This window comes from Tupaia chinensis, unplaced genomic scaffold (genome assembly GCF_000334495.1).
Source record: "Tupaia chinensis unplaced genomic scaffold, TupChi_1.0 Scaffold000302_1, whole genome shotgun sequence".
Lineage (NCBI taxonomy): Eukaryota > Metazoa > Chordata > Mammalia > Scandentia > Tupaiidae > Tupaia > Tupaia belangeri.
Genome location: NW_006159792.1, coordinates 114,912 through 124,841, shown reverse-complemented (window position 1 = coordinate 124,841; position 9,930 = coordinate 114,912). Strand labels below are relative to the sequence as shown.

At 63.3% G+C, this 9,930-nt stretch overlaps 1 protein-coding gene across 2 annotated transcripts in view; it reads left to right on the top strand.

The window, feature by feature from the left end:
- Positions 1-9,540, top strand: part of KY (kyphoscoliosis peptidase) — a 77,961-nt gene extending 68,421 nt beyond the window's left edge. For both annotated transcript variants that reach the window (XM_006150855.1, XM_006150854.1), the window contains 3 exons: positions 1,418-1,606; positions 3,219-3,409; positions 7,637-9,540. In XM_006150855.1, coding sequence (XP_006150917.1) covers positions 1,418-1,606; positions 3,219-3,409; positions 7,637-8,532 — 1,276 coding nt within the window. In that variant the 3' untranslated portion in view covers positions 8,533-9,540. The remainder of the gene's footprint in view (positions 1-1,417; positions 1,607-3,218; positions 3,410-7,636) is intronic.
- Positions 9,541-9,930: the final 390 nt, after the last annotated feature.

Sequence of the window (9,930 nt, the reverse complement as noted above, 5' to 3'; positions counted from 1 at the left end):
GGGGGCGGCGGTGCGGGGAGGGGGGCAGCCGTGTGGGGGATGGGGCAGCCGTGCGGGGGACCGGGCAGCCATGCGGGAGACTGGGCAGCAGCCGTGTGGGGGACAGGGCAGTCGTGCAGTGCTCACAGAAGCGCCTCCACGGGCCCAGGCCTTCCGTGCACACCTGCGAGGTCACAAGTGTGTTCACCGAGCCGTTTTCCACAGCAAAATGCCCTGAGGAAGGGGAGCCTTTTCCTAAACCCACAAAGGCCCAGCAGGTCCCCTCGGCCAGGCAAGCAGTGTCATTGTCCACACATTGTCCACCCATCAATTGTCACACGGGGCAAGGCTGCCAAGAAGGAAGGCCAGCTGGCCCCGGCGGGACAGTCAGGGGTCTTGCTCTGGCCTTGGGCAGTGCCCACACCACAGGCCTCCCCTCAGAGTTTTAGCGCCAAATGCCTGTTTTGTTATGGTCTCCAGAGGTGACCTGCACCTGTCTCTCGCTGCCGGGTTCCCAGGAAGTGGTGCCAGCGTGGTCGCAGTGGGCAAGCACACTGCGGAGGGGAGCCTGGCGCTCAGGCTGGTTGGTCGGCGTGTCTGCTCGCCTCCGGACAGCTGCGGGGACTCCAGGACTGTGGCCAACGAGTGACTGTAGTGTACCACAGTGCCATGGCGGCTCTTGCACCATGTCTGGAGGTCTGACATGGTGGTCTTGGCAGTGGCCAATCCTGTGGGCCAGGGCCTGAGGCACCGCTTGCCCGCCATTGGGTCCCCATGTGGACACCTGCAGAGGCTGTAGTGGAGGTGGGGGTGCCCACTGTCCTCTGCAGCCTCACACTAGCTACACGTCACCTTGGCCTATTCATCTGCCACGGGTCGTGAGGTGCCCTGGCTCCCCCAGAAGCTGTCTCACGCCCTGCATGTAGGTTTCCTTCACGTCCTTGCCATTCCCCGGTGTCCATGTTCTTGAAGCCACCCTCATCCTTGCCATGAGATTTTTTCCTTTGAAGAGCTGCTCCCAGAGTGTCGAGCGCGCTGTGGGGAGAGACAGGTCAGAACGTTCTGGACCATCTGGAAGGAGGAGCAGACAGCAGGGGCCGTGGCCCGCCTGCACCTGCAGGACCCGCCAGCCCTGGCCCCCTGGTCCCCAGAGAGGAAAGCCCTCGAGTCTGTGAAGATGAGGGTGTGAGAGGCAAGAGCAAGGACAGGGCCCGGCTCCATGGCACAGCAGCCATGCACTGCACACGAGAAGCAGGAACCCCCGTGGCAACCGCATGGCAGACCCGTGAGGTGGCTCTGCTCCGCCGTCCTCACTCTGTGTGTGCAGCTAATTGGCCACACGTTAATAAACAAGGAAACAAACTGTAGAGACAGAGAAGGGCAGATCGACAGCTGATGCCTGGGGCCTTGGGCACACACGGACCCTGTCCCTCCCCAGGATCGCTGGAGTGCAGTGCATATCAGTGCCCGGCTACTCCAAGGGCTTCGGCTACCGGACAGGGCAGAGCTTCTCTGGGGAGTTCGACCATGCCTGGAACGCCGTGTACCTGGATGGGAGATGGCACCTGGTGGACAGCACCTGGGGCAGCGGCCTGGTGGACACCACCACCTCCAAATTCACCTTCCTGTAAGTACAAGTCTGCGTTCTGCGGGGTCCGGGCACCGGAAATGGGAGAGCCACAGGGTAAAGGAGACAGGTAGGAGGGAAGGGGAGCCAGGGGCCCCTGTCCGCCCCAGCGGCCTCTGCAGTGAGTCAGCTCCGGGCCAGCTGTGGCGGACCCTGCGTCACCCACCCTAAGTCCCTCCTCTGGCTCTCGATTGCTCCCTCCACCCAAGCACTGACCCCTCCAGGGCCTGCCCATGGTGCACGTCAGGTGGCCTGGGGGTTAAGGCGCTGGCCTCCCACATAGCCATGGCCACATGGGTGAGGAAGACAGCCCATGGCCGCGGTGAGGAAGACAGGCCGGGGTGCTTTCCCAGCTACCCGTGGGCCCCCGTCAGGCTGAGGCTCTGGTGCCAGAGCTGGATTCAGGCTCCCTGTCCTCCGTGCTGAGTAAGAGCGCGTCCCGTCTCCGAGGAAAGGGCCAGTTTCGCAGGGAGGCCAGTGTGGGTGGCACGGTATCACTGTGGGCCATGGTGGGGCCCCGTGGCTGGGGAGCAGGGACTGGGGCATTTCTGTCCTCCGGGCACTGACCAGCCCTGGTGTAACCCAAGGCCGTGCACAGTATTCTTCATGGACCGTGGCACCATCAGTGCCAATTTTGCTTCATTCGGGAAAAGGAGCTGCTCTCTCTGACGTGCAGCTTAAACTGGACACCCCCGCAGGTGCACACGTGCCCCCACGTGGGCTAGCACGGTCAGACACCTCCTTTACCTCCGCTCCTCTGCACGCACCCCTCAGGTGCAGCGAAGCCTCCCCCATGTCCACAGGAGCCCCCATTCTTGTCTTGATGTCCATCGCCGACCGCCGGGAGCCGGCCCTCTGGTCACAGCAGGGCCCTGCTGCAAAGCCTCACAGGCAGGCAGGGCGGGTGGGTGGAGGTAGTGGGTTCGGGCGTTTTGTCTCTCCGCTGTCTACAGCTCTGCTGCCTGGCACCTGGTTCACGGTTAGCATGGGCACCCTTCAGATTTCTGTTAGGTTTTGAAAGCTGGAGGAGCCCCTTTCCTCCGGACACCCTAGGGTGCTCAGAGCAGGCCACAGCTGTAGATGGTGGCCTTCTTTTGGAAGGGGCCTCAGGCCGGCAGGTGGCCTGGTGGCTAAGGCTCTGGACTCCCACATAGCCAACTGTGATTCGAGTCCCGGACCCAGTGGCTTGAAACTCATGCCAAGCACCTGTCTGTGCATGCCCAAGAACCCAGGAAGAGAATGGAGGAGAAAAGGTTGCAGTCTGTCCATCCCCCGGGGGTTGGGGGTGCTTTCTCTCTCTCCCTCTCTCCGTATCTGTGTGTCTCTCTCTGGCAAGTGCATGCACCTAATGGCAAAAACCTAAAAAAAGAAAAAGGGGGGGGGCGGCCCTCAGACCCCGCCTTGGTTCCAGTTTCTGGAAGTGGCCACCCAGGAGTCTTCCGTGCCCACAGCAGGATTGGAGGTGGTACCTCTTCCCAGGCAGGTGTGGCGGGACCCTACCTATGGCTGCACCCCCAGAAGAGAGCTCCCACAGAGCTGTGACCCCCCTGCAGAACGGGGTGCGGGTGGTCAGGCTGCTCACCCCCGACTGCTGACGAGCTTTCGCCCACAGCTACAACGAGTTCTACTTCCTCACGCACCCCGCCCTGTTCATCGAGGACCACTTCCCGGACAACAAGAACTGGCAGCTGCTGAAGCCCCCGCAGTCCCTGAGGCAGTTCGAGAGCAGCATGTATCACAAGAGCGAGTTCTACAACAAGGGCATGCTCAGCGCGCGCCCCGAGACGCCCGTCATCCGGACAGGTAACCCAGGGCCTAGTGCAAGGCGGGCAGCCTGCCTGGGGCCCGGGCCGAGCTCCGTGCCAGGCCCTCCCCAAGTGCCTGGGTCTACAGGGCTGCTAGGCGGTGTCAGGCCATGGGGCCGGAGGTGCCACAGGTCACAACTGCAGGGACAGGGGCCCCCTCACACCAGCACGAACCGCGAAGGGGAGGTGTTAGAGGCTGCAGGTCTCCTCACCCGAGGGCTGGATACAAGACCAGCCTGCCCAGAGCTGGATGAGTCTCAGCTGCCAGCAGGACCCAGCTGTCTGGGCCCCAGGGCGCTCAGCTCCAGCCCAGAAGCCCCCCGCGGCTCAGACCCCTGTGGTGTGTTCTCACAAAGAGGTCTGGACCGCAGGGTCTCCCAGGACAGAGGGCAGGACTGGCTTCCTGAGGGGCGTGGCCACCGAGCTGGTCTTGGGAGTTGGGCTCAGCCAGGAGGCGGGAATGGGTGTGTTCTGGGCGATGGAGCAGAGAGGGGGCTCAGTAAGCCCCCCGAAAATCCCAAGTGCCCCCAGGTGAGGGCTCAACTCAGCATGCTCAAGGCCCAATCCTTCCAGGTGGCCAGATTCAGCCTTTCTCAGGTAGCGTCCCTAGGGTAGAACAGTGCAGGACACAGCGTGGCCGCCTCTCCAGGGGACGGAGGCAGCTGGGTGTGTGTGTGCATTCTGGTGGCCAGGCCGAGGGTCCAGAACTGTGGCCGTGGGACTCACAGGGCCCTTCCCCCTGCCCCCCGAGGTCCCAGTGCCTGGTCCGGGTCTCAGTGCCAGGTCAGCACAGCCTCCCCAGCCACAACCAAGGACTCCCTGTGGGCACCGTCTCTGCTCTCAGGGTCTCTGCAGGCCCAGGACAGGACACATGGGCTCACGTGGGCCAGTAACATGGGGTGGCCTACAGGAGCTCTACGCCACACTGCCAGGGGATGGCGGCGCCAGGGAGCACAGGTGCCCCAGTCGGAAGCAGCTGGCGTGCCCTCCGGCTTCGCAGTGACTTCCTTACCCAGGCGGCTGAGCTCCTACGTGCTCTTTACACCTGCAACTCCTGGCAGCCCCGCCAAGGTGCCCACAGGAGGCTGCTCCCTGGGAGACGCGCTCTCCGCACTCACAACTGGGGAGAGCCTGGCCAGCCCGTGGTGGGCCACTGACCACAGGGCGGTCGGTCAGGCCACGGCCACTGCCGACCAGTGACACTGAGTGGAGTGCCTTTCTAAGAGACACAGAAACACGAACCCCAGTTTCTGAAACCTGATGCATGTTCAAAGTATGCACTACAGTCTCCTCACGCTAGTTCCTTGCCTTCGGGTGGGGAGGGGAGGGAAGCAGATAGGGACCCTGAGGTGGGCAGAAGCAGGGGCAGGAAGAGGGCGCCAGGATGGGGAGGTGGGGAGATGGGAGAATACGGAGGAAGGGCAAGGAGGGGTCAGGGAAGCCTGCAGAGGCCTGGGGGCACAGTTCTTCCCAGTTACCTGACGCGCCCAACCGCGGAAATCCCTGGGCCAGGCACTGTCACATGGCAGGAAGCAGCACAGGCTGGTCCCCTCCCAAGGGCCCCGGGCCAGCAGAGAGGACAGGCCTGACACGGCCATGCTCCCATAGCTAATCACAACAGAGACACGCCCTGAAGGAGGGCCAGGCTGGGAGACGGTCCCCCAGGGGACTCTGCGTCCCCCGTGGGCCTGTGGAGACCCTGGGAGCAGAGACGGGCAGGCCTTTGCTGAGGTGGGGATGTCTGGGCTGACCCACCTTGCTGAGCCCTCGGTCAGACTCTGGGGCCTGGGAGAGGCAGAGGAGATGGCTCCACAAGACCCATGGCCACAGCGCTAGACCCGGAGCCCGGCCCCTCATACCAGGCACAGGGACTTCTTTGCAGTCAGGAAGTTACAGTGGGGCCTCATGCGGGCCTGGGTACGAGTGTGCAGAAGACCTCGAGGCATGCAGGGCATGGAGGATCTGAGAGAATGCCCTGGGGTCCCAGGAGGCCCTCTCTGTTTGAGTCAGGATCTCCAGTTTGATTGTGGCCCAAGAAGTAGCCCAGGAGGGACCAGGGAACATTCTCGTGAGGGCCCTAGGGCTGCGTGGTGCTCCAGGACCCCAGGTGAACTGCACAGGGATCTGGGAAAGACTTGCTCGCCTCCACCTCTGATGCCAAAGGGGACAGGGAGGCCACAAGCTGTCCGAGGCTGAGACACTGCCACCCACAGAGCTGCAGTTCAGAAATGAGGGGACAGGAGGGTTACAACTAGGAGTGGGGAGTGGGGAGGCACAGGTGCAGCCGCCCCAGCTGCAACCAAGGACGCCCTGTGGGCGCTGAGACCGCCTACTGCTCTTAGTCACTTTCCTACAGAGGTTACGTGGGGTGGCCTAAGGTGGTAAAGAAAGAGCACAGACAAAGTAGCTCCGAAGCGCAGAGAACCCGCCGTTGGTCTAGGGAGGAAGGGACAGCAGCGGAGGGCAGAGGGGAGGAGCACCAGGCTGCAGGGCGAGCTGAGAAGCCTTCCTAGGGAGCCACTGAGGACTTGGGAGGGTCGGACAGGGCCAGTGGGGCAGCCGAGAGGTGGAAGGGAGAGGACAGGGCCACTGCAGGCAGCTGAGAGGTGGACAGACAAGGCTGGGTGGGGCAGCTGAGAGGTGGAGGGTCGGACAGGGCCACTGTAGACAGCTGAGAGATGGACAGACAAGGCCGGGTCGGGCAGCTGAGAGGTGGAGGGTAGGACAGGGCCACTGCAGGCAGCTGAGAGGTGGACAGACAAGGCTGGGTGGGGCAGCTGAGAGGTGGAGGGGCGCAGACAGGGCTTGTAGACAGCTGAGAGATGGACAGACAAGGCCGGGTCGGGCAGCTGAGAGGTGGAGGGTAGGACAGGGCCACTGCAGGCAGCTGAGGGGGGCCGGACGGGCCCAGTGGGCCAGCCGAGAGGTGGAAGGGAGAGGACAGGGCCACTGCAGGCAGCTGAGAGGTGGACAGACAAGGCTGGGTGAGGCAGCTGAGAGGTGGAGGGTAGGACAGGGACAGTGGGGCAGCTGAGAGGTGGCGGGGCGCAGAGGCCTGGGGAGGCGTTTGGGAGGAGTTGGCCGTGTCTGAGAAGGCAGGGAGCCCTCCAGCGATGGAGAAGCCCCAGCAAGAAGTCGGGGGGAGGGGCTGTCCGAGGGAGTCTCTCGTCCTCAAGGGGGGCGTGGAATGAAACGGAGCAACTGAGCAGCCCAGAGCCGGTGCATCCCATCCCACAGATGAGCCTGGAAGTGTCGGGGGCACTCGTCCTAGAGCCCAGCAGGACGGCATTCTGCCTCCTCGGTGACAGCAGCGTAGCCCGGACTGGGAGAGGCTCCGATGAGCATGGGCCGGCAACCAGTCTCCTTCCATCATGCTTATTTTGAACAAGCTAGGAAGGTTGCTGGGACAAGGGGCAGATGGCCAGCTCCAGAGAGAAGCCACTGGCCCTCCCTGTGGTCCTGGGAACCAGGGAGGACCAGGCAGGAGAGTCTTTATGGGCTGCAAAGACCAGGGAGCTGACCACCTGTCTCTGAAAACGACCAGGACAGAAGGAGACAAAATGGCAGGGCAAGGAGAGAGGCAGAGAGAGGAGGGGTGCAAGAGACCCCACTGACTCTGGTCCCACTCTAGTCACATGGCTAAGACGTGCCTAAGAGGGAAGCATGGGGTGTGGGGGCGGGGAGGCGCAAGAACGCCACCCAGCCTCATGCCCTGAGCTGTCCCCGGAGGGAAGCTCTTCCAACTCGTTTTTAAGGAGATGTTTAGATGTGGCAGTGGCTGATGTCACGTGAACAGGAGCTGAGGAAGTGTCTTGAGGCCTGGAGGAGGTGGTGCCTTCCACCCCTCGGCCCTCTCCCCTGCTCTGGGTCAGGCTGAGGCTTCAGGCAAACTTCAGCTACCATGAACCAAATGGGTGGGTAAGCACATACACCTGGGCTATTTCTCTTGAGACCCCCCCCCCACCTACTTCCCAGCTTCCCGCTCTCTAAGAGGACCATGTAAGGGGTAGGATAACCCGTGCAGTGCTGCGCTGCAGCTGGCTTCTACAGCGTGGCAGGGACGTCATCTCGGTTGCTTGAAGCCGATGGTGGTTAAAGTATTTACACCAGAGTAATGGGCAAACGCTACATGTCTGAGCACCTTCCCCCAGAGAGCCCGGAGCTAGACAGGTGCAGCACAGCACACTGGGGACCAGCGTGCTTGACCCCTCCTTTGTCCCCACAGTGAACGGGAAGGCCACGATCACTGTGGAGAGCTGCGCCCCGACGCTGTTCATGTTCATGCTCAACGGCAAGCAGGAGCACGGGCTGCTGAGCCTCCGGAAGGACGGCATGAAGCTGGAGGTGTACCCGCCCACCCTGGGCACTCACAAGCTGCAGATCTTCGCCAAGGGCAGCTCTGACATCTACAGCTCGGTGCTGGAGTACACGCTCAAGTGCAACTACGTGGACCTGGGCGTGCGGCTGCCAGCCGAGCTCCACCAGCCGGTGGGCCCCAGCTGGTTCTCGGAGCAGATGGGCATCGCCAAGCCCTCCCACCCTGACCCCATCATCCACACCACCGACGGGCGCTGCTCCGTCAGCTTCGGCGTGGAGGAGGGCATCAGCGTGCTGGCATCCCTGCACGGGGACAACGGGCCCATCACCGAGGAGACGCAGCGGCGCTACATCTTCCAGCTGCACCGGGAGAAGCGGACAGAGCTCAAAGTCCAGCTGCCCCATGCCGGCAAGTTTGCCCTCAAGATCTTCGTCAAGAAGAGGCAGGAGCCAGGCAACTACGTCTTCGTCTTCAACTACCTGCTGTGCTGCACCAACACCAAGGTCAGCTGGCCCGTGTTCCCCGAGAGCTTCGGCAACTGGGGCCAGGACAACGAGCTGCTGGAGCCCCTGTCGGGAGTGCTCCCTGCCAACCGGAACGTCCCGTTCAAATTGAAGCTGCACGGCATCGCCAAAGCCCTGGTGAAAGGGCAGGACACGTGGCCCCTGACCCTGAACCGCGAGGGCTACTGGGAGGGCAGCTGCAGCACGGCCGGCTGCCAGGAGGTCTACGTCATGGTGCTGGAGAACGCCAACCACAACTTCTACTCCTACATCCTCAAGTACCAAGTGAACGCCCAGTGAGTGCCCGGCCCACCGCGGCTGGCCACAGGGCCCGGGCCAGACCTGCCGCGGAGTGCCCAGGGGAAGTGGACGCCATGGAGTCTGCCCGGAATCGCTCTGGGCCTCTGTCCCGGCCTCCCTGCTCTGTGATGCCTCAGGGCTGTTGTGTCTGTGCCCTGAAGGCCTCACTCGGTCACGGCCATGGCCAGGGGACAGAGGCAAGGGCCCTTTGGAAGAAAAAGGTGCTATGTGAATCCGAGGTGCCGCAAGCCGCACCCAGCCCCAGTGCCCTCATGTTGTGTGCTGCTGCCGTCGGCCTCGTGGCCGTGGGAAAGTGGGAACGCTGCCGGATCCAGCTCTTCTCCGGGTGTGTAGCACGTTCCCCACGCCCGAGAGGGACAGAGTGTGCGAGGCTGTCACCCTTCATCAGAGAGCCCTTCTCGAGGGGCATCACAGTGACCCTGACCACGCCTGGGCCCTGGCCACGGCAGGCTGTGACCCTTCCCCACCCTGACCGTCTGCTTTCCTGCCGCATCTCCCTTAGCTGCTTCTTGCTCTTCAGGAGCCCCAGAATAAAGGTGTGGACGCTTGCTGGCCCACAGCTGGCCAAGGCCAGTCCCCACGGTTCCCGAGCACAGGGAGCGTGACCACCCGAAAGCTGGGCGGGAGCCCAAAGTGCTGAGCGGCCAGCATCCACTCTTGGGCGTGCAAGGTGGGAGCTGGAGGGTGCAGGGCCACCTTTGCAGTCCTGCGGCCTGAGGGTAAGGGGTACGACTCTGCCTCAGAGGGCCTGCGGGGTAGGAGGCCAGCCTGAGGCCTGCGGTGGCCTCTTGGAGCCCCGCCCCAGGCCCCTGCCCCTTCCTCCGTCTTTCAGGGCCCCCTCTGAAGCCTCCTCGTGGACAGCCCTACATAAAGACCGAATGCATGATGGCGGCGGGCTCTGCCTGGCCCCCGGAGTTCCTACCATACAGCCTGGCTGGGGACTGTCCACCTGTCGCGGGGACAGTTTTGTACTTGTCCCTGAGCAGAACCCCTACCCACCTCCCTCCGTCCCTTTCTCTGAAGAGAGGCCCTCCCATTCAGGTCCCACCCTCTGTGGGGACAGCTGAGGGCCCCCTGCTTGCTCAGCCTGGCCAGGGCCATCGGCTGCCCAGCTGGCCCTCAGAGTGCCTGGGGCTGGTGTTGCTATGGCAACAGTGGGCCGGCTGGCTTCAGCAAGGGCAGGAACAGGGAAGGACGGAGAGAGGCTAAGTCATTGGGGCACGGATGTGCTGGCTGGGCCCTGCCAGCCTGGCCCCGCCACCCCTTGGCCCCCGTCTGTGTCACTGTCTCCATCTCGGAGGGTCAGCACCTCCCAGCAGCTGTCTCCCCACCATGCTCCCCATGCCCCGTCCAGCCTGGTGCTCCGTGCTCATCGCC